General features: G+C 38.9%; 1 protein-coding gene and 1 long non-coding RNA gene across 3 annotated transcripts in view; one reads left to right on the plus strand and one right to left on the minus strand.

Moving 5' to 3' along the window:
* The window catches only part of MFSD14B (major facilitator superfamily domain containing 14B), a 72,720-nt gene extending 48,068 nt beyond the window's left edge, over positions 1 to 24,652 (minus strand). Inside the window, exon 1 of one of the 2 annotated variants that reach the window (XM_027041292.2) lies at positions 24,300 to 24,652. In XM_027041292.2, coding sequence (XP_026897093.1) covers positions 24,300 to 24,407 — 108 coding nt within the window. In that variant the 5' untranslated portion in view covers positions 24,408 to 24,652. The remainder of the gene's footprint in view (positions 1 to 24,299) is intronic. The other variant, XM_027041291.2, reaches the window with a different exon arrangement.
* Positions 525 to 17,658, plus strand: LOC113594310 (uncharacterized). Its single transcript, XR_003414674.2, has 3 exons — positions 525 to 1,313; positions 2,680 to 2,746; positions 16,037 to 17,658. It is a non-coding gene; the product is annotated as an uncharacterized LOC113594310 (long non-coding RNA).
* Positions 24,653 to 25,511: the final 859 nt, after the last annotated feature.

Consider the following 25,511-nt stretch of genomic DNA (forward strand, 5'->3'; position numbering starts at 1 on the left):
GGAAACTGTTTCCTAAGAAACATAGGAAGGCAACCCTGTTTCTTGTTTGCAGTTTCTGTGGTTTGGTGATTTCACAAGCAATGGAGATCTATTTGTGGAGACCACTGGGATAGAGATCCATGTGGCTGCAATGCTGACTAAACATAAAGACAGATATACACCTTAATCTGTGTGCTGTATCTTCAGGATATTATGCTATTTTAACAACTTGCAAAAAAACAGACAACCTACCTTTTTGTTTATATATTGTATGTTTAGATATATCAATTAGAAATTGTTTAACAAACACCTCTTCTAAAATGCCAACACTTTCTTATTCTCACTTCTACATAAATTAATTGAACTATCATTCATCCCTTAGTCAATACCAGTGATACATCAGAGAAAGGGAGGGTAACAGGCAGGCCTTGGTATGGTGGGAACTAAGTGTGGGCAACTGGATATAAGAAGGTGACAAAAATAAATCTGCCTTCCTTCCAATTCTTCCTAAGCTCTTGGTGGTCAGTATGCTGATGAAAAACGTATCAGAAGTTTCTTCCTTAAATTGTATGAGCGAATCAGAAAGATTTTGACAAAACTTAACTGCCTGTATCCAGTTGAGCCTGATCTAGTGCAGTCTCCCTGGATCAGTTCAATGTCTACTCTCTTTATTGCCCCTTTATACATCAGTATGGAACACGGACATGTTTAGATGACGAGCATATGGTGATGTCTTTATACACTGGTATTACCATCTTTCCCGCAAATGACTGCAATGGCCTCTTAACCCTATCTTGACTTCTCTTCCCTGCCTTTTCCAAATCTTTCTTGGTACCACACTTATGTCATCCTATTATACCTGTGGAAATAGGTATATACCTCAGCAAAAAGTGAGCTGCAAATTCCTCTCATCCCTGGACACATCATTTTTTGCAATGTGACTGTGCTGCCTCCGCCATCAAAAGGTAGTCTATTTCTTCACTTCCCTGGGTCTGGGCTGGCTTAATGACTTGCTCTAACCAACAGATGTCAGGTGAAGTGACAACATGGACTTCTGAACCGAGGCCTCCAAGACCACATGGAATTGCCTTCTAGGCACAGGAGGATGAAAGTGTCTGAAGCCCTCTCTACTGAGCCACCTAGACCAACTGGTGAACAGCATCACCACCTGGTCGACATAGGAGAAAGGCAATCTTAGTTCACTCAAACCCATCAAGCCTGCAGGTGACTACGAAGCGGGAGTCACTCCAAGCAAATCCAGTGAAGAAGCCCAAGATGACCTAATCCAAAGAATTGTCATTAATGGTTGTGGTTTTAAAGCCACTAAATTTGGGGTTAGTTTCTTATGTAGTGATCATTAACTGATTCAGCACCCCCCTTGACCTCATGATTAGGTTTTAAACTCTTAAGACTTTCTTGGGATCCCTTTTGTAGCTATCCAATCTCATCCCTCAGTCCACCCATAACTGTGAAAATCAATAAACGGAAATCCCTCTAAAATTGAGCCAGTAAGTCCTTGCTCCAGGATGCAAACCTCAGTGGGTTCCTTTTTTATGGTAGTGATGATTTGCCTAGCATACTGAAGTTAGCCTATAAGTGAATAAAAGGCATGGTCCCCAGCATTCTGTTTAAAAGACCGGTCACAGGAACCAGTAAGCAATGAATATACATATTTTTTAACTTGAGGAGTTAACATTGTATTGCTTGAGACTCAGTTCTGTTCATTAAGCCTACTGTAATTCTCTCCTAAAGAGAGGTAACTAGAGGTTTAAAGTCACTCTGGCTACAGAGAAGTTTGTAACTAGTCATCAAAACAAAACACTGCAAAACAAGTATTCCCTGGGATTTCATTCAAAATGGGACACAGAAACCAACGAATAAATCACTACATACATATCCCTAAAAGTTAGCAATGCGCTTAAATACAAAGAAACAAAATATCAAACTCATGGAAGCCAGTACTGAAAGAACTACACACTTGGACTTAGCATTTCTCTTCCACCTAATGTGGTCTTTTGGCATCTTTTTTTAATGGAACATACTTTTTTTTTAAGAAATTACAACTGTTAGTTACACTGACATATGAATGTTGTAAAACCTTACAATAAGGGAATATACATGTTCTATTCTCCATAGGTATTCACAATGTTAGAAATCTGTCATATATTTATTTACATGTATATTCATGAGTAAAAACATACTTTTACATAACTGGTAACAGAATATACAGGTTACCTTTTTTACCTTTGTTTCTCTCCATGTCACTGCATCCAAATCCTCATTCTTTATAACAGCTACACAGTATTCTACTGCCTGAATGTACCCATCATTTTAACCATTCCACTACTGATGCTTATCTATGAAGTTTCCACTTTTTTTTAAGGAAGGGAGGGAGAGAGGGAGAGAGTTATCGTAAGGAGGCTCTGCACCCAGGTGCCCCGAGAGTTTCCACTTTTTTAATGTTGTTGCAATTAATTATTTTTATTTTTAAATAATTTAAAACCTATCAAAAGGCTGAAAAAACAGTACAAAGTTCTGGTATACCCTTCACCCAACTTTTCCAAATGTTAATGTCTTCTATAACTATGGTACAATTATCCGAACCTAGAAGTTAACATTGCTATACTACTGTAGCTAATTTACATACGTTATTTGAATGTCACCCTTTTTCCCACTAACGTTTTATTTTTCCTGATTTAGGATCTAATCCTGGATTTCACACTGCAATTCGTTCTCATGTTTCCTTGTGCTCTTCCAATCTGAGATAGTGAGTAAGGCTTTTATTTTTTACTTTCGTATTCTTGGCACTGTTGAGGACTACTGCTATCCTCTTTACAAGTTATTTTGTAGAATGTCCTTCAATTTGAATTTGTTTAATGCTCTCATTAGACTGATAATAAGCATTTTTAACTTTTTATTGGGCTATAGTTCACGTCCCATTAAAATCACTGTTTTCAACTGTACAATTCAGCATTTTTTTGTTATATTCACAAGGTTGTAAAATTATCACCACTATCTTATTCTGAAATTCGATAATTAGGTGATTTTTCATTACCCCAAAAAGAAACCCCATATCTATTAGTAGTAATTCCCCATTGTCTCCTCGCCCCATTTCCTGGCAAGGACTAATACTTTTTGTCTCTACAGATTTGCCTGTTTTGGAATAAAAAATAAATGGAATTCATAAATGGAATCATAGAACATGTAGCCTATTGTGCCTTGCTTCCTCTATTTAGCATGTTTTCAGGAATCATCCATGTTCATCATTCAATTTTATGGCTGAATAATATTGCATTATATGGACATATTGCTACCTGTTTATTCATCAGTTAACAGACACTTAGGTCGTTTCTAAGTTTGGCTATTATGAATAATGCTGCTAAAAATGTTGAGGTACAATTTTTTGTACGAACATGTTTCTAATTTCCTTCGCTATATACCTAGGAATGAAACTGTTGAGACAATATCCTTTTATATATACAACAATGTAGCATTCCGGGATAAATTCCTATGAGTGGAACTGGAGGGCCAAAGTTACACACATTTTAATTTATAATCAGTAAGAACCAAGTGTAATTAAAAAGCTGTGGGTGAAAAGATTTCAATTTACTATTGCAGCTCATCAATTGATTTCTTCAACATATAAAATGTTTCTTAAAAAAAAATCAAGATGGGGCACTTGGGTGGCTCAGTCAGTAAAGTGTCCAACTTCGGCTCAGGTCATGATCTCGCGGTTTGTGAGTTTGAGCCCCGCACTGGGCTCTGTGCTGACAGCTCAGAGCCTGGAGTCTGCTTCAGATTCTGTGTCTCCCCCTCTCTCTGCCCCTCCCATGCTCATGCTCTGTCTCTCTCTCTCAATAATAAATAAACATTAAAAAAAAAAAAATCAAGACGAACAACCCAACAAAAAACAGGCAAGAGATATGAACAGCTCATAGAAATAGTATCAAACAGCCCTTCAACAACTTCATTCATAGTAAGAAAAATGCAAAAATCAAGCTATACTCAGATGTAATTCTTATCAGAATCACAGAATTTCAGAAATTTGAGAATATGATTTTACACTGCTAATGGGGATCAGAAATAGTACAATGTCACAATATCTAGCCAAATTACTTACATATTTATCCTCTGAAGAAACAATGCCACAAAGACAATATGGCAAAAATATGAAGTGTCACATGCACTAGGCTATGGAAGCACTATCATAACCAAAAAGCAAGGGGGTGGGGGGCGGTGGGAGACTGTTCATTCAGTACTGGCAAAACAGACTACTTTAAATCCACACACTAGAGTATTGTACTGTGGCAAAAATATCTCTACATACTACTTTGGAGCAATGCCTAGGATATGCTAAGTAAAACAAAATAAAACAAAACAAAAGCAAGTACAGAATAGTATGTAATTTATAGGCACTTTTTTTTTTTTTTTTTTTTTGCCAGAGAGGATCAAAGAATATGAATACCTATCACACACATTTATTTGCTTATATTAAACAAAACACAAGATGTTAAGAAAAATAAGCATTCATGCAGTTACATACAGGAAGGAGAAAAGGGAGTGAAAGCCACAGGATGAAGTTAGATTTCATACATTGTTTCATGTTTAACTTTGGAACCAGGTAATGCTTTAGCTAACTGTAAAACAAAATTAAATCTGAATTAAATATGTCATCCTACCTATATGTCAAGTTGTGGTTTGGTTATTTTAAAACACAGAATCTGAATGAGCACCTTTAGAAGTTATATTCTAAGAGTAAAAAGTAATCATGCTGGTAGTGATGAATTGTTTTCACCTTCTGAAACTTTCAAATGTAAACGGTGGAATACAGTGAATAAGTCACAATGCTACGGTCAATAGGAACCAAGATTATCACCATAAAAGAAAGATACAAGTATCAAATCAGAGAAGTAAAAACCTGAAACTTGAAATTTGGTTTTAAGAAAACAACATACATTATGATACACATTACCTTAATGAAAAAGTTAGGATTTTCTAGTTCTGGCCACTGAAGACAGAAAAAATGAGCAACCCAATAGGAATGAACACTCCCTAGGCCCAGGATTGTGGTCTTCAACTATCAGTTCCCACTAAAAGAAAACAGGACTTGTTAGACAAACAGCTGACACCAGGTTTGTGGCAAAAAAATATCACTGATTCTGGAACATATCTTGCCAAAAGCAAAGATGTTACTAAAGACTACAGTCATATCAAAAGGATTCAGGCACCAACCTGAAGGAACTCCCACTGGGCAAAGACTGAGTAAAAGGAATATCTATCATTGACTGAAACAGATCATACATGTTCAAATTTACAAGTCCATTCATCTTTGGAGGATGCCAGAAAACCAAGCCATCATTCTGAAAACTGGTAAAGGAGGAGGGGGGGAAAAAAGGGACGCATTCCTTCTGCTTTTTGTGTATCTTAGAATAACCAAATATTTGACTAGGAAAAGCTCTTCTTTTTTAAGAATTTTAATAACGGACAAAGGAATGATTAATTTAAAATCCTGCCACTTTCTAAGCCTCACTGAAATAGTCAACTAGATAACAAGCATTAATGCCTGTTAAAACAATTAGGTTAAAAGCTGATAAGGCATTTTATAAGAGAATGATTAAGCTGACAATACCTAAAACCTCATCATTACAACATCACAAAGAGAGTTATTTGCTGCGTGATGTGTTACACAAGAAACAAACCACATATAAAGTATTCTTCCCAAAATGAAATAAAACAAACAGAAAGCTTGGATTCAATTTAGCTGATATGTAAGGACAAGTTTATAGAAAATGCAGGTGAAATAAGCTTGGCCTTGTGTGTTTTTAACTGTTAAGGTTAGGATGATGAATACAGGGGTAGTATTCATAACAAAATATAAGGAAACTAAAAAGCTTCAAAGAGGTTGTCAAAAAAACTTTTTAAAAAGTGATTTGTATCATTACCAGTGTTTGAGAATACCTGTCTCCCCATATCCTAAGACTACAAGTAATTTTTAAATATTTGCTAATTAGAGGGGTGCCTAGGTGGTGGCTCAGTTGGTTGAACGTCTCAGTTGGTTCAGCTCAGGTCATGATCTCACACTCCATGAGTTCAAGTCCCGCGTTGGGCTCTGTGCTGACAGCTCAAAGCCTGGAGCCTGCTTCAGATTCTGTGTCTCCCTTTCTCTCTGCCCCTCCCTTGCTCATGCTCTGTCTTTCTCTGTCTCAAAAATAAATAAAAACATTAAAAAAAAGTTTTTTTAAATATTTGCTAATTAGATATTCTAATGGTTATATCATTTTATTTTGTATTTCCCTGATTACAAGTGAAATACTACTTCTTCCCTATGGTTCTTAGAAAGTTGTATTTCTTTGTCTACAAATTGTTCATTTTGCATACTTTTCATTAGAGAATGTAATTTTTCATATTGATATATAGGACTTCTTTATAGAAAATACCAAAGATATTTATATTATATAACATTAAATCATTCATTCTCCCTTACCTGCTGGCACCCATACCCTTAAAAACTAAAAGGCACAGACAATTCAACAGTAATAACTGGAGATTTCCATACCTACTTCTAACAAGGATAGAACAATTAGAAGATCAACAATGAAGTAAAAATTTTAGCAACACCACACTAACTAGACCTAACATTTATTGAGAACTCTACCCAACTAGAGCAGTACATTCTTCTCATGTGTACAGAGAAATACCATAAAACAAGTCTAAATAAACTCAAAAGACTGAAATCATACAAACTATGTTATCTTGACTACAATGTAATGAAACTAGAAATTAGTAACATAAAGAAATTTAGAAAATTGGCAAATATGTGGATATTAACATACACCTAAATAAACCATAGGTCAAATAAGAAATCATAAGTCACAAAACTTTCATATGAACAAAAATGAAAATATATCAAAGTTTGCTGAATGCAGATGAAGCAATGCTTAGAGGGAAGTTTATGGCCGTAAATGCCCGATTATTTAAAAAAAATACATATATATATCTGAAATCAGTAACTTAACTTTTCACTGTAAGGAACTAGAAAAGCAAGAAAAAAGAAAAAATAAAGGGTTAGAGCGGAAATAAATGCAATACTGAGTAGAAGAGCAAAACATGTCAAAAATCAATAAAAGTCAATTTATGAAACTATCAAAAAATTAACAAATCTTGGGGCATCTGGGCAGCTCAGTTGGTTAAGCTTCCAACTTCGGCTCAGGTCATGAACTCGCGGTTTCTGAGTTCCAGCCCCGTGTTGGGCTCTATGCTGATAGCTCGGAGCCTGGAGCCTGCTTCGGATTCTGTGTCTCTGTCACTCTCTGTTCCTCCCCCACTCGTGCTCTGTTTCTATCTCTCTCTCAAAAATAAATAAAGATTAAAAAAAAAAAACATTAAAAAGAAAATTAACAAATCTTTAGTGAAAAAGAGGTTATATTAGTGAAAGAGTACTACGGGCAACTATAAGCCAATAGACTGGATAAACTAGATGAAATGGACAAATTCCTAGAATACACAATCTACCAAGACTAAGTCATGAAGAAATAGAACATCTGAACATATCCAGAACTAGTATTCAATAAGTGATCAAAAACCTTCTGCCAAAGAAAAGCCCTGGACCCCATGGCTTCATTGGTAAATTCTACCAAACATTTAAAGAAGAATTAACATCATTCACTCAGGAAGTCTTCTCAAAAATGAAGAGGAGGGAACACTTCCTAACACAGTCTATGAATGAAGCATTTACCTGTACCAAAGAAAAAGACACTACAAGAAAAGGCAACTGCAGATTAATTTTCCTTATGCTTTTGATGCAAAAATCCTTAACAAAATACAGTAAAACCTTGGATTGTGAGTAACTTGCTCTGCAAGTGTTCCACAAGACAAGCTAACACTTCTAATAAATTTTAACTTGATAAAGGAATGATGTCTTGCAATACAAGTATATAACACCGAACATCACATGATCACAACTGAGCCAATAGTTCTCCTCTGTGTGTGTGTGTGTGTGTGTGTGTGTGTGTGTCTGTTTCTCTCTCTCTCTCTCTGCAGGATTGTGGGGGAGTGTCTCCCATGCTCAGATGCTCATGCTCCATCTCAGGCCGTGGTGTTTGGCAGAGATCAGTGATTTTTCAGAACGTTGGAAGGTGCCCAAACTGGCACTGGTGTATTTTTTTGCCACTTCAAAGCACCTATCGATAGTTCTTTGCTTTTCCATTACGAGAGTGAGCTTAGAAATGCTTTGCTTCATTCTAGGTCAGGCTGCCTGCAGATATAGACCCTTTCCTCTGCTGCCTTATTGCCAGTTACAATAAATACAGGACAAGAGTTTATTAATACTGTACTGTCATCAACATCTGTGCGAGTGTATAAAATGGCCTTCATGCGGAAAAAGATTCCAATGAGCCAGTGGATAGCAGTGATTCCGTTAGTGATAATGAAAGTCGTTCTACACAATAACCCTCCTCTCTTGTCTCCCTCACACCAGCTACTAAGGTCTTCAAAGGTAAGTGCAGATGAATTTATTTTTCTTTATATTTTATACTTTATTATTCTGTATTATATTACAGCATTGTAACCATTTTTATATGAATATTTTTGGGTTGTGGAACGAATTATCTGCATTCCCATTATTTCTAATGGGGAAATTCACTTTGATATACATGTGCTTTGAATTATAAGCATGTTTCTGGAACGAATTATGCTTACAAACCAAGGTTTTAGTGTAGTAGCAAACTAAATTCAGCAGCTTGTTAAAGGGGATCTAACACCAAGGCCAAGTAAGATTTATTCCTGGAATATAAGAACAGTTCACAATGAAAATCAATCAGCAGGACACACCACTTTGAAAAGAAGGAGGTTGGGGGATACACGATCATCTCCACTGATGCAGAAAAAGCACTTGACAAAATTAATAGCTTTTCATGATTAAAAAAAATCTTAAGGATAGAAGGAAATTACCTCAATATAATAAATGGCACATATGAAAAATCTACACCTAACATCACAGTCAGTAGTGAAAGGCTGAAAAAACTTTTCCTTTAAGATCAGGAACAAGAAAAAAATGCCTGCTTTTAACACTTTTATTTAACATAGTATTGGGAGTTCTAGCCAGAGTAATTACATAAGGAAAGAAAAAATCCAAACTGGAAAAGAAAAAGTAAAATCATTTGTTTGCAGATGCCATCATCTTACATATAGAAAACCCTAAAGGTTCCACAAAAACACTTTAGAGCTAATAAGTGAATTCAGCAAAATTGCAGGACAAAAAATTCAACGTGCAAAAATCAGTTGCATTTGTATACACTAACAATGAAAATTACAAAACTACTCTTTTGGGATGCCTGGGTGGCTCAGTGGGTTAAGCATCTGACTCTATTTCAGCTCAGGTCATGATCTCACAATTGTGATCATGATCTCACGGTGGTGAAACTGAGCCCCACATTGGGCGCTGCACTTGGCATGGAGCCTTCTTGAGATTCTTCCTCTTCCTCTGCCCTCCCCTGCTTGCATATGCTCGCCTGCTCTCTTTCTCAAAAAACAAACCCAATTCTTTTTACAACAGCATCAAAAAGAATAAGTTCTCAGGAAAAATGAACCAAGTAGGCAAAAAACTTTAACACTGAAAACTACAAAACACTGCAGATAAGAATTAAGAAGGCAAAAATAAATGGAAAGACCTTCTATGTTCAAGAATCAGGAAATTCAACGTTGTCTAGATGTCGAAACTGCCCTAAATGATCTATGGATTAAGTGTCATTCCTACTTAAGTGCCATGACCTTTTTTGCAAAAATAAAAAATCCATTCTAAAATTTATATGGAAGAAGGTGGGTGGGGGATGGGCTAGATAAGTAATGGGTATTAGGAGGGCATTGTTATGATGACCCCTGGGTACTGTATGTAAGTGATGAATACTGGATTCTACTCCTGAAACCAATTTTGTACTTTGTTTTTAAGCTAGAATGTAAATAAAAACTTGAAAAAAAAATTCATATGAAATCTCAAGTGACCCTGACAAGTCAAAACAGTTTAAAAAACAAAAACAAAACAAAAACAAAAACAAAACTGGGGCACCTGGGTGGCTCAGCTGGTTAAGCGTCTGACTATTTCAGGTCAGGTCATGATCTCTCAGTTCATAGGATTGAGCCCCATGTCAGGCTCTGCACTGGCAGCACAGAGCCTGCTTGGGATTCTCTCCCCGCCCTCTCTCTCTGCTGCTCCCCTGCTCACTCACTCTCTCTCTCTCCCTCAAATAAACATTAAAAAAACCCCAAAAAACTGCAGTACTCACATTTCCTGCTTTCAAAGCACACTACAAAGCTAATCAAAACAGTATGGCATTCAGGCACCCAAATGGCTCAGTTGAGCACCCAATTCTTTTTTCTTTTTTTTAATTTTGTTTATTTACGAGAGAGAGAGAGAGAGAGAGAGAGAGAGAGAGAGGGAGGGAGAGAGAGAGAGGGAGAGAGAGAGAGGGAGAGAGAGAGAGAGAGAGAGAGAGAGATAGCGAACAAGCACAGGCAGGGAAGGGGCAGAGAGGGAGAAAGAGAATCAGAAGCAGGCTCCAGGCTCTAAGCTGTCAGCATGCAGGGGTGAACCCATGAACCACAAGATCATGACCTGAGTTGAAGTCAGATGCTCAACCAACTGAGCCACCCAGGGCGCCCCAAGCACCCAACTCTTGATTTCAGCTTAGGTCATGATCCCAGGGTCGTGGGATCAAGCCCCACATCAGGTTCCATGCTTAAAATTCTCTTTCCCCCTTGGCTCCTTTCCCTACTCACACTCTCTCACTCTCTAAAATATGAATGAATAAATGTTAAAAAAAAAAACCAGGGCAGTACTGGCATAAAAACAAAGACCAATGGGATATAATAATAGAGTCCAGAAGTAAACACTTGTATAATGGCCAAATGATTTGCAACAAGAGTGCTAAGACCATTCAGTGGAAAAAGAATAGTTCCTTCGACGCAGGGTCCTGGGAACACTGGATATTCACATGCAAAATAATGAAGCTGGACCTTTTACCTCACTTCATGTACAAAGAATTAATTCAAAATGAATCAAAGCCCTAAACATAAAAGCTACCAACTATAAAACTCTTAGAAGATAACACAGGAGGAAAGCCTCATGACAATGGACCGGACAATGATTTTCTGAACATGACACCAAAAAAACCCCAAAAACAAACAGGCAACAAAAGAAAAAATAGATAATCTGACTTGATCAAAAAGAAAAACTTTTGGGCATCAAAGGGCATCATCAACAGAGTGAAGAGGCAACCCACAGAATGCAAGAAAATATTTGCAAATCACCTATCTGGTAAGGAATTATTATACACACAGAAGCATGCACGCACATACGTATAAACTCCTAAAGTTCAAGTACCAAAAAAACAAACTGATTTAAAAATCTGCAAAGGACAAAAAATTACATGAAAAGATGCTCCATATCACTTATCATTAGGGAAATGCAAAGCTAAACAATACTGAGATATTATCTTGTGCTCAATAGGATGGCTACGATTAAAAAGAAAAAAAATTAAAAACCTGAAAATAACAAGTGTTGGCAAGGATGTAAACTTGTGCACTTTTGTGGCAATGTAAAATGGTATAGCCAATGTGAAAACACTATGGGAGTTCCTAAAAAAAATTAAAAATACAATTACCAAATATCCAGTAATTCACTTCTGGCTATATACCCAAAAGAAATGAAAGCAGGGTCTCAAGGAGATATCTGTACACCCGTTATTCACAATTCCAAATATTCACAATAGCCAAAAGGTGATGGATTATTATACAGCCCTGAAAAGGGAATTCTGACAACTGCTACAACACAGCTAAATGTTGACAGCATTACGCTAAGTGAAATAAGCCAGTCGTACAAGGACAAATACTGTATGATTCTGTTATATGAGATTTAGAGAGAAAGAAAGTACAATGGTGGTTGCCAGGGACTAGGTGGGGAGAGGGAAATGATGAGTTATTTTTTAATGGGTACAGAGTTCAGTTTCAATGATGAAAAGCTCTGGAGATGGACAATGGTACTGGTTGTCCAACAATGTTAATATACAAATACCACTGAACTACACACTTAAAAATGACTAAAATGGTGAATTTTATGTTATGTGTATTTTACAATTAAAAAAAAAAAAAAGGAACTCAAAATAGATCACAGACCTAAAAGTAAGGTCCCTTAGTTTCATCATGAGTTTGTATATACAGCACTAACCACACCATCCATGCAAGAAAAACTTGGCACGCTGGACTCCATTAAAACTAAAAACTTGTGCTCTGTGAAAGACACTGCTGAAAGAATGAAAAGACAAGCCACAGAGTGGATGAAAGTATTTACAAACTCGTATCTGATCAGGGACTTGAATCAAGAACTCTTTCAATTCACCTATAAAATGACAAGTAACACAATTTAAAAATGGGCAAAGGACCTGTATAAACATTTCTCTGAAGAAAATAAAGAACTGGTCAATAAACACATGAAAAGATGTTCAACATCCTTAACCACTAGGGAAATGCATATCAAAACCATAGTGACATACCACTTCAGACCCACTAGAATGGATGTAATAAAAAAATATTAACAAGTACTGGTGAGGATTTAAATAGGAACCCTCATACACAACTGTTGGGAATATAAAATGGTACCCCACTATGGAAAATAGTTTGGCATTTCCTCAAGATGTTAAACAGAGTTACCATATAACCTAGCAATTGTACTCCAATACCCAAGACAACTGAAAATATATGTATACAGAAACCTGTAAACAAATGTTCACAGCAACATTATTCATAGTAACCAAATGTAGGAACAACCCAGATGTCTACCAAGTGATGAATGGATAATCAAAAAGTGGTATATCCATACAATGCAATATTAATCAGCTATAAAAAGGAATAAAGTATAAATTTATGCTACAACATGGATAACGTGGAAAACTTTATGTTCAATCAGAGAAGCCAGGCACCAAAGGCAACAACATATAGTATTATTCCATTTATGTGAAATGCCCAGAATAGACATTCCACTGGAACAGAGAGCAGATTAGTGGTCACCAGGGCCAGAAGGTAGAGGAAGATAAGAATGACTGCTAATGGGTACAGGATTTCATTCTGGGGAGATGAAAATATTCTGACAGTGGTAATGGCTGCACAACCTTGTGAATATACTAAAAATACCTGGATCGTACACTTGAATACAGTGAATTTTATGTGAATATATCTCAATAAAAATGCAATGGTAAAAAAAAAAAGAGAGACAAAGATGCAGAAAGAGGCTGACTCTGCCTCTTGGCTGTGTGTGCAGCCTGGAACCCTGACAAATACCTTGAGACCATGAGAGCCAGACAAGTCAATACACTGAAATCACCAAGTACCTGGGTCCTTGATTATGCTGCTTAAGTGCTAAATGAACCAATCCTGAAACTGTCTTTCCATCAGATTTCTTGCTAAACGAGTTAGTAAATCTCCTAATTATAAAACGGGGCGGGGGGAGGGGCAGATCTTAACAGACACCTAACCAAAAATGATACAGAAATGGCAAATAAGTATACGAAAAGATGCTCAACATATGTCATTTAAAAATGCAAATTAAAACAATGCAATTGTTGGATGATAGATTTTAAATGCATATTACTAAGTGAAAAGAAGAAAGTCTGGAAGGCTATATAGTGTATGATTCCATTTAGGTAAAACTGGAGAGGTAAACAGATGAGTGGTTGATAGGGGTGGAGGGGTAAGGTTAAACAGGTGAAGCACAGGCAGTGAAACTCATGTTTGTTTAATACTGTAATGGTAGACAACAGCACTATGTGTTTGTCAAAACCCACAGACTTTGAACCCTGGTACATGTTGATTTTTTAAAAAATGTTTAGGAGGTCAGAGAATCTCAGCATGGACTGCAGAGTGTGATAAAGGTAACTGTATTAGAAATGCATGAATCAACTTCACTGAAGAGGGTGGGGGCAACAGTTAGTGATCTAAGTAACATTAGGGATGAGTAGGGTCTATAAGACCAAAAGGCAAAAGGTACCACATTTAAGCACTGTATTAATTGATAAATGTGTTCCCACAAGGGTACAGATAACCATTCTGAAATCAGTGTACTGGAATTGAACAATTAAGTAAATGGATGGCAAATGGTAGGAGTTACTTTTTTCACTGCTGGAGCAGAAGATTATCAACAAGGGAAAAAGCTAGAATGATCCCTGTGATAACAGATTAGAGTTGGAGATAGCACTATGAACTCATTTTAATTTTACATAGATACAGATGACCATATACAGAACTATTTATAGATAACATGTATACACAGGCTAATATACACATGTATATTTTCCTTGCTCTGTCACCTGAGAGAACCTAAAAGTAATGACATCCCAGCAGCCCAAGAGCAGTAAGTTCTGGTGCCCTGATCTTGGTTTCAAATACAATTTTCCAACAAAAGGAGCCAGAGCTCCTTAGAGAAATGGCTGATTCTAGGACTAAGGCAGGAAAAATACAAGAGAAATCTGGCAAATCTTGTAGTACCAGAATATACTGCTAAAAACAAAAAACAAAACACCCCAATGAAACGCCAAAAACATAGGGATATGTCAAAGAGCTCCCAATGGCCAAAGCTGTGGCAATATGAGGCAACAAAACAGTACTGGATTATAGCTAATATAATAAAATATATATTTCATTATATATGAAAATATATAGCTAATAAAGTTATAAAATATATGTATTATAAAATGCATATCTACAAATCTATACTAATAAGATGACATAGTAAACAAGTGGGGGAGAAAAGACAAATCTGTGCAGAGGAATTCCAAATGCAAGAAATTCCTTCAAAGTTTTGCCTTCAAGGAAGTGAGGCAAAACTCCCATTTCTTAAATGTGGGCCGCATGTACTTTCTTCTGAAGAGTACAGCATAGAAAGAGGGAAAGAAGAGTATCTTTCTAGAGAAAGGTGACAAACACTACCTCAGACAAAATGTTAATGTCAACAGTGACGTGTACCCTTGATATGTTATGAAAATGGCACTTCACTTCTGTGGGCTTTCCTCCTCTAAACCCGTAATCCCACCCTAATCATGAGGAAACATCAGATGAATCCCACTTGAGGGACATTCTGCAAAATAACCAGGACTCATGAAAATTGTGAAAGTCATCAAAAACAAGGAAAGTCTGAGAAACTATCATAGCCCAGAAGAACTTACAGAGACATGAAAACTAAATGTAATGAAATACTGAAACAGAAAAAGGCCATTTAGTAAAAACCAGGAAAATGTGAATAAGTATGGACTTTAGATGATGGTAAGGTATGGACATTGGTTCATCAGTTTTAACAAATATACCATACTAATATAAGATGCTAATAACAGAAGGAAATGGATGTGAGGTATATGAAACCTCTCTATACAACCTTTTTTCTGTAAGTCTAAACTATTCTAAAATAAAGTTTCAAAAAATTAATGGGCAAGAATACCAAAAACATCCTGAAGGTGGAAAGAATAGGGGAAATATTTGAGCAGGGGTTGGGAAACTACAGCCCACAGCCTAAATTGATCACCAGTTTTTGTAATATGTAATATGTTTTACTGAAATTTAGCAATGTTCATTCATTTACGTATGTCCAAGGCTGCTTTTGTGCTACACTGACAGCACTGAGTAGCTGCAACAGACTATATGGCAGAAAAGCCTAAAATATTTACCATCAGGTTCTTAACAGAAAAAGTTTGCTGACCCCAAAGTGAATAACTAGAACACAAAGGGGAGATCATAAGTATCAGTAACCCCATATAATATCTGAGAAGCTGCTGACATTCCTTGACCACCCTGAACAGAGGCAGGTGCTTCCCTACCAAATTCCTGTAGCTTCTTTTCCACATATGACTAGTCTCTCTCCTGTACTACACAACACCTCTCAAAGGCAAGGATCTCAATAGTAATTCTCTAAATGCACCCTGAACTCAGCAGATAACTGGCTTTTATGACGTTAGAAGTTGACTTCCTACACCACCAAGACATATTTGCTAACAAATTCCCAACTGTGTTCATGTTTCAGCAACCGTGTGCATAAACAGACTAGTCACCTCCTGAGACTGCAGCCTTGAGAATTCTTCAGGTCCAGAAGTTGAATCTTGACTAGTCAACCTGACCAGGATCATTCAATGACTAAAGATAGGAACGAACTACATGGACCAATTATGGCCAATGAGGTATGAGAGGAAACACGGGGAGGGTTTATGGACTTTCCTTCATTCTTCTAGGGACATATATCAAAACATTACTGTTTCCAGTTTGAGGGCACTGTTGTGTAAGCATGTGGTACTTAGCATCATAGCCATCCTGAGACCACACATGGTCAATCTTATGACCCCAAACTATCACCCTGGGAAGAGCAGAGCATATGAATGTAACGAGCCCACCATGTCTTTGGTGATATTAAACTGCTAAAATAAGCACACAATCTCTGTACTACCTATCATGTGCAATAATAAACCACTTACCATCAAGTTATCATTACACCATGTACAATGTTAACCTATTAAAAATGAAATATTTCGATCTTGATTTTTACGGATGAGCTGAGGAACTAAGAACTATAACTGTAAACTGTTGGCTCTATTGTACTTCTAAGCAGAAAAATTATTTTAAAATATATTTTAATTGAAAACTAGTACTCCATAGTTGGGATGTACGGCCATAAGATTCATAGTAATCTCTGCAGTAATGCTGAAGACATATGAGAAGTATATTTCACTCTAAGCTCTGAGTATTTTAATAACTTAGAAGTTTACTACTTCTTGCCTATATCCTTTGTATTTATCTGGTTAGTAAAATGCTCCATCAAAAATAAATTCTTTATCAAAAATCTTTTTAAATATAAACACAAAGATGAAGTACATAAAAAGTTTTAAAACAAATAAATGATTACACCTAAAGGCTTTGTTTTTCTTCCTCCTAATACTGAAATGCCAGTAGGAAAAACAATTTTACGGCTTCTTTAGATGAAATAACTTTTCCACAAAAATTATGAAAATTTTCTCAGCACTAAATTAAATAGTTGAATACATGCAATCACTACGGGGTTGGACAAAGCATTGATTAAATATTTGTAAGATAACTGCTTTTAAGTCTTCAAACTCTATAATTTACCAACCACCACCCAACTTAAAGCAAACCAAGATGCCAAAGACTACTTTTGTAAATATTCCTATCTCTATCAACCTTATCTAAGAATGAAAATATTCAAATCCAAGTGGTTAATTCACTCAGCATGTATATGATGAGCTCTAGTATGTCTGCTAGATGTTGGGAACAATGGTATCAATAGATACTATCCTGTACCCGTTTAATGAAATATAAATTTTTAAATGGAAATGAACACTATAAAGAACAAGGACACAGCTCAGGGACACAGCTCAGAGACAGTCATTACAAAAGATCTAAGCTGGGGCACCTGGATGGCTCAGTCGGTTGAGCACCTGACTTCAGCTCAGGTCATGATCTCCCGGTTCGTGGATTCGAGCTCCGCGTCAGGCTTTGTGCTGACAGCTCAGAGTCTGGAGCCTGCTTCAGATTCTGTGTCTTCCTCTCTCTCTTTCTCTCTCTCTGCCCCTCCCCTGCTCACACTCTGTCAATCTCTCTCTCAAAAAATAAATAAAACATTAAAAAAAAGATCTAAGCTATACCTAGGCAAAAATTAGTCTACAATAGCAGGAGAAGCAGCAACAGACACCATGCCAAGACCTGATCAAAGCACATTACAGATGCTACCATTTTTTCTGCACTGTAGTCTTCAAGATAAAAACTACCATCATCCCCATTTTATAGATGACAAAATTCAGATGCAGAGAATTCATGTAACTTGCCCAAGTCATAGAGTTACTAAGTGCCTAAGCTGGTATTCCATCCAGAGGATCACATATCTCCAGAGTGTATGCTACTAACCACTGTACTGCTTACACTACCTTTCTTAGCCTACAGTTCTCATAAACAGAATCAGCACATACATGACAGGTAGCCTGGACTGCAGCAACCTGAGTAAGAGGTGACAGGAGCCAAATGTAGGCAGTTCCTCAGGCAAAGTGCAGCCTGTTACTTACCCACCCACCTCTGTTCCCACACTAAGGAGTCTGGCTGGGCTAGTATGTGCCTGGACAAAAAAACCAATCTCCATCAACCCCCTCACTTGCTTTCTCAACATGACCTGAAAAGATGAGACTAGCAAGAGCACCTGACTTTTATCAATCAGGTCATCTGCCTTCAATTGGAAAAAGATAAGGGTGAAAACTACTCCCATTGGTCCCAAACATGCTCTCCAACTCACAGACCACAGTACACAGTAAACATCAGTGAGTGACTCCCAACATGGAAGCAGTAGAGAGAAAGAGGCTGTCATATACACAAACTGACTAGAATTGGGTTTCCATAAATAAACTGATACATCTATATCCTGCTGATTTTTGGCAGGAGTGCCAAATCCACTCAAAACAAAAGCACAGTTTCTTCAACAAATGGTGCTGAGACCACTGAATTTCCACATATAAAGAATGAATCTGAAACTCTACCTCACACCATATAGAGAACCCAAACCAGATAAATGATCTAAGCTAAAACCACAAAACTAGGAAGAAAACACAGAGGTAAATCTTGGATTTAATCATGGATTCTTAGACATGACTCCAAAGCAGCAACAGTAACAAGCAACAAAAGAAAAAAGTAGATATTGGGCTTTGTCAAAACCACAAACGTTTAAAATGAACCAAGACCCTAAGTGTATGACATAAAACTCTCACAAAACAACATAGGGGAAAAGCTTTGTAACGTTGGATTTGACGAGATCTTGAATATGACACCAAAAGACAAAGGCAACAAAAGTAAAAACAGATCAAATTGAATGTTACCAAAATTTAAAACTTCCACACATCAAAGGATACAATCAACAGAGTGAAAAGGCAACCTATGGAGAAGATATTTGTAATGCATGTATCTGAAAAGAAAGTAATATTCAGAATATATCAAGAACCTCTACAACTCAAAATAACAGTCCAATTTAAAATTGAGCAAAGGACTTCTGGTGGGAACTTAAAATGGTGCAACTACGATGGGAAACAGCATGGCAGTGCCTCAAAACTTAAAAATGGAATTACCCAATGATTTAATAACTCCACTTCTGGATAGATATACAAAAGATTTGAAAGCAGGGTCTTAAAGAAATATTTGTACAATCATGTTCACAGAAGCATTATTCACAATAGCCAAAAAAACAGAAGCAATGAGATACTCAACAGATAAATGGAGAAACAAAATGTGGCATATACATAAAACAGAGTATTATTCCATCTTGAAGGAAATTCCAAGACATACCACACATGCCTTCAGCAATCCTGAAGACAACATGTTTCGACATGTGTCAACAACAACAACATTGAGGTCATTATGCTCAATGTCACAAAAATACAGTGTATGATTCCACTTATATGAGGTATCTAGAGTAGTCAGACTTATAGAAACTGAAAGCAGAAAGATGGTTATTAGGGAATGAGGGACAGGGTAAATGCTACTTAATGGATATAGAGGTTTCGTTTTACAAACTGAAAAAGTTCTAGAGATTGGTTTCACAATAACGTAAATACATTTAACACTACTAAGCTGCACAATTAAAAATGGTTGAAATGGTCAATTTTATGATATACGTATTATATTGCAATGTTAAGAATTTCTTGAATCCACTGTGTTTCTATATATTGGCAACAATTATGAATTTGAATTTTTAAGAATTTACATATTTAATATTTACACTATTGTACAACAGCATCAAAAAATTTGAAACGGGGTATACTCTGACAAATGATGTGAAAGGCCTATACACTGAAAACTCCAAAACACAGGTGAGAAATTTTAAAGATCTAAAATAAACGGAAGGATACCTCTTTCATGAATGAGAAGATTCAATGTTTTCAATTCTTCCTAAACTCATTTTCAGAATCAACACAATCCCAATGAAAATATAAGCAGGGTTTTTTTGTTTGTAAAAATTGAAAATCTGATTCCAGAATTCTAAAATGCAAAGGACACAGAACAGACAAACAATTTTAAAAGAGAACAAGTGTGGAAGCCTAACAGTACTTGTTTCAAGTATTAATATATACCTCTAATAATACAGATTAAGCAGTATTGATCTACAGATAAAACAGAATACAGAATAGACTGACATATATGGATAACTGAATTTTGACTAAAGTGCAACTTTAGTGAATAAGAAAGTCTTTTCAACAAATGATGCAACAGTTATCCATACACAAAAAGAGAACTTCCATCCATACTTTGCACCATATTAAAAAATAATTCAAAATGGTCATAAAACTAATTGTAAAATCTAAAAAGCTTATAAAAACTGAAGGAAATCCTTGTGATATTGAGTTAGGCAAGCATTTCTTAGATATAAACCAAAACCAATCCATAAAAGAACAAATTGATAAATTTCATCAAAATTAAACATTCTGCTCTTCTAAAAATTTTTTTAATGTTAATTTTTGAGAGAGAGAGAGAGAGAGAGAGAGAGAGAAAGAGAGAGGACAAGCAGGGGAGGGGCAGAGAGAGAGGGAGACACAGAATCCTAAGCAGGTCCAGGCCCAAAGCTGTCAACACAGAGTGGGACTATGGGCTCAAACTCACAAACCGAGAAATCATGACCTGAGCCAAAGTCGGATGCTTAACTAACCGAGCCACCCAGGTGCCCCAAACACTCTGTTCTTCTAAAAGCACAGCTTAAAAGAAAATATTTGTGGGGCGCCTGGGTGGCTCACTCGATTGGGCATCTGACTTTGGCTCAGGTCAGATGAGATATCTCACGTGAGATATCTCACGGTCCGAGAGTTTGGGCCTCACGTCAGGCTCTGTGCTGACAGCTCGGAGCCTGGAGCCTGCTTCAGATTCTGCGTCTCCCTCTCTCTGATCCTTCCCCGTTCATGCTCTTTTTCTGTCTCAAAAATAAATAAACATTAAAAAAAGAAGTTTTTTTAAAGAAAATATTTGCAAAGCATATATCTGATAAAGGACTTACATCCCAAATCTATAAAGTACTCTCAAAAATCAATTATAAGATAAACAACCTAACAATAAAAATAGGCAAAAGACTTGAACAGACGCTTCACCAAGAGGATATAAAGATGACAAATAAGTTTATGGAAAGATGTTGAATATCATTAGCCAGAGGGACATGCAAATTAAAAACAAAATAAAACAATTAAAATACAGATCTACTACAAGGGCTAAAATTGACCAAGTGTTGAGGATGTAGATGAAGTGGAACTGTCATAGTGCTAGTGACAATGTAAAACTGTAAAATAACTTTAGAGAATGGTTCGGCAGTTTTCTTTAAAAGTTAAACAATACACCTACCATATGATTTAGCCACTGCACTCTAAGTATTTACTTAAAAGTATATCCCATACAAAGACTGGTAGACAAATGCTCATAGCAACTTTATTTGTACTGCCAAGCCTTAGTGATGAAGCAAATGTTCATCAACAGCTGAATGGATAAACAAATTGTGTATGGTATGTCCATACAATGGAATACTACTCAGCAACAAAAAGGAATGCACTGATTTATACAACATGGATAAATCTCAACTCATGCTGAGTTTAAAAAAAAAAAAAAGCCAAACCAAAAAGAGCATATGCTAGAAAATTAACAGTAATATATAGTGACAGGAAGTAGATAAATGTTTGCCTGTGAAGTAGGTGGAGAGAAGATATAAAATGGGCACAAGGAAACTTCTGGGAGTGATGGATATATTCCCTGTCTTGATTGTGGTAATGATTCCACAAGTGTATACACATGTCAAAATACAAACCTGTATAAACATATATAGTTGTTACTATGTCAATTATATTTCAATGAAGCTATTTTTAAAAGATAAACAAATACAAAACTATTGTATTAAAAAGTCAAGCAGGGGCATCTGGGTGGTTCAGTCTGTTAAGCATCAGACTCAATTTCGGCTCAGGTCATGATCTCACAGTCAGGCTCCAGGCCCAGCTGCAGAACGTAGCATGTGGAAATGATACTAGACAGAAAGTGTAAGCAGAAAGATGCATAATTTGTGGTACCAGCATACAACATGAACATTTAAGGGCATTCACTTGCTTTCTCAGCCACCACACATTGCAAAAGAGCACCAGTGTCTGAACTCTGCCACCTGCCCATGCTAAGCATCTCACTAAGCACAGTAAGTATCAAGAAAATTCACTGTCAGTATTCACTGCAGTTTATCAATACGGAGTCCATGCACCCTCAGAGACCAGGAAAGACTGGGTAGGAATCTATCTGTGCCCAAATTAGCAGGTTAGCATCAGGGTCCCACAGGAGAAGGAACCAGGGGATAGAGTCTAGGTTTCCTTGAGTAAACTTCTTTGAGTAAACATCCTTCAAAAGTTCCAGCTCTAAGCATATAAAATTATCAACTTTTTTTTTTAAGTTTATTTAGAGAGAGAGAGAGAGAGAGAGAGAGAGAGAGAGAGGGACACAGAGAGAGGGAGGGAGGGAGAATCCCAAGCAGGCTCTGCACTGTCAGCACGGAACCCCACACAGGGCTCAAACCCACGAACTGTGAGAGCATGACCTGAGCCAAAATCAAGAGTCGGACACTCAACCGACTGAGCCACCCAGGCGCCCCCAAATCATCAGGTTTAATTTTTCGTAAATGACTTGTCAGGAATCACGTATACATTCTGGCCATTCATGCCGAAAATATTGAGAAATAGTAACAGCCAATATTTATTGAGAACTTACTAGGTACAAGGTTGCAGTAACCCTAGCAATCCTCTGAGGTAAATACTATTATTAATTCGGAGATGTTATGCAACTTGTGCAGGTAACAAAAGGTGGGACCTGGGATTCCGAGCATGCTCACTTAATCACTATGCTATAATGCTTCAACCTGCTGGGTTATTTATTTTTATCCAAAAAGCCAAGGAGAACCAATGAAAAAACTTAAGGACAGCAGTAATTATGACACTAATCAACTAAGAACTGATGGTGAGGGTAGCAAGGGTCCCGAGAGAGAAGTCAAACTCTAAGTCAAAAACGCTGAGGAACTGAACCAGAGGGATGCAGAGGAAGCCAACAACCTAAAATCTTTGCCTGGTAAAATTAGCTACACTTGGCGAAGTACTGGGTGTCCTCAAGTACAGCAACGGATGAGGGAAGCTGTTTCCCATGTTACTAGCTTGGTGGCTGATGAGTAATTATGGCCTGTCCATTCAGACCCAGGAGGACCCGGCGGTTTGGCTCAGGTGAGGGGCAGGAATATGATGTCTCCTTTTCAAATAATCAGAAACAAAACGAGAAAAACCAATTCTCTGGAATGTCCTCTCACCATGAAATAAACCTCCCTTTCCAGACATCTTGTCTTTGAAATGAGGAACCCTTAACGCTTTTTCAAAAATGAGAACTCACTTGAGCAAGGAGGGCCCTTCAACACTACTACTAAGCTCTCCCTCCTTTTATGGATGAGGCACCGAGTGGCAGGGCACACCGTTCTCACAGGACCAATACCAGAACCAGCTCTTCGGGCTCCATTCTACTTCCCCCTCCTCCCAATTCTGTTACTGGAGACTCGTATCACCAAATAATATTCATCTAGGGTCTCCTAAAAGCAAATATAGGTATGTAAGCTAAAAATCTGTAAAGTAAAATTTGTAAAAAAAAAAAAAAAAAAAAAAAGTCGACCGCATACATTTAACTTTCCTAAAATTTCTGGTTTTCTTTGGCAAAACGTTTCCTAGGTGTTACCCTGTAACGTTTCTGTATTTCCTGTCCTGAATAGAGCAGAAAAACCCAGGGTCTTTAAGGAAGACTGGAGCTCTGTGTTTTCTACTCCCCCATAACGAACCGGAGGCGCCTCTGGGCCGGCGGGCTCTGCCGAACCCGGGCCTATGAAATCAGCGCCCTGGCGGCCACCCGAACCCGGCGGAAACCCGGAGGGAGAGCGGCCCGAGCGTTCCCGGCCGACAGGCCCCCACACGCCGGAGGAGGCCGGGCCGGGAACTGCACCACGGAAGTGGAACCGCCTGCCGCACGTCTGGAAGTTCCCGAAAGGACTAAACCACTTCTCGGGACCCCGCGCACAGTGCTTCCCGAGACAACAAACCACCTGAAGGTTTGTCCGGCGAGGCGCAGGAGTGGCCCCGGAAAGGACGGGCTGCCCGAGAGCCGGGGCCCACGCGGCCTGTCCACGTACACCCCCCCCCCCCCAATCCCCGGGCTCCGCACCCCGGCCCCGCCCAGGCTCCCTGGGCCGCACCCGCGCTCACCGAGAGGCCGCCGGCGGCCTGCGCGCCCGGGCGCTTCTCTGGCATGACTCCCGCCGCGGGCTCCGACGCCGCCGCGTCCTCCGGCTCCGGCGGCGGCTCCGCGCTCATGCCGCGGCCATGCCCGCGCCGGCTCGGGGTGCTCCGGGACGACGACGACGCCGCGGACGCGGCGGCGGGGCCCGCGCCCTCATGGGCTCCGTGGCCCGCGGCGGCCTGCGGGTCGGGTGGCGGCGCCAGCGGCGACGCCGAGGGCTGTAAGGGCGGCTGAGGCCGGAGCCACCAAGGAGGCGAGGCCGGGAGCGCAACTGCAGAGGCCGCCGGTCGCACCCGCCGCAACGACCGCGACTCTCGCAGCGGCCAGCGGCGTCAGGGGCGGCCCCGGACGGTCACAAGGCCCCGCCCCGTCCCGCGCCCCAGCTCCCTCCTGGAGCTGGGCGCCCGCGCCCGAGGCCTCCGGCAGCGCCCCGCCCACCTGAGGTCCCACCTCCACGCCTCCGAGGCCGCCGGGGCGTGCTCACGCGGCCGCCCGCCGGAAGTATGTCATCTCCCACCGCCTCGCGGCCGTGCTGTTTCCTGAAACACTGTCCAATCTGGGGAAGTGACTTAGATGAACGACTGTTTTGTAATTTCGGCGCTTGTGGAACGGCTCCTGGTGTCCTCTTCAGGCACAGAAATGGACACATCCTGACGCGGAAGGACACCCCTCTCCAGGCCGCAGTCCAGAACTGGGAAAGCGCTATATGTACTGTGACCAGGCAGTCCGTTCCTCTGCGAAATCCGAACAAGCTGAGGGAGAGCCCAGTCAGGCTGTGGGGTGCGGGGAAAGGACAGTGTTAGGAAACGTGAGGGCCCCTGGTCCAGTCTCGGGCCACTGATGGCTCCAGCACGGCGGGTTTGCACGGGTTACTCAGCAGCACAGAACTTAGCGTCTGAAATATCTAGGGAAAGTGAACACGAATCCGGGCTTCATAAATGCTAATATCGTCATCACTGGCCCTCAGAGACCTTGTGAGCTGCACAATTTGGAGTACTCATACACGATACACTCAGAATATTTTCTCCTGCTTAGATAGTTCAGCATTCATTCAGTGCCTCCTTGAGAGGAGACGAGTACCTTGAAACCCTGAAGGCCTCGTGTCTTCCTCCTCATCAGACCCAGACGGACTTAACCGAGAATGAAGTAAGTGCCATCAGTCCACTACTGATTTACAT

The sequence above is a fragment of the Acinonyx jubatus genome, chromosome D4 (genome assembly GCF_027475565.1).
Source record: "Acinonyx jubatus isolate Ajub_Pintada_27869175 chromosome D4, VMU_Ajub_asm_v1.0, whole genome shotgun sequence".
In the NCBI taxonomy this organism is placed as follows: domain Eukaryota; kingdom Metazoa; phylum Chordata; class Mammalia; order Carnivora; family Felidae; genus Acinonyx; species Acinonyx jubatus.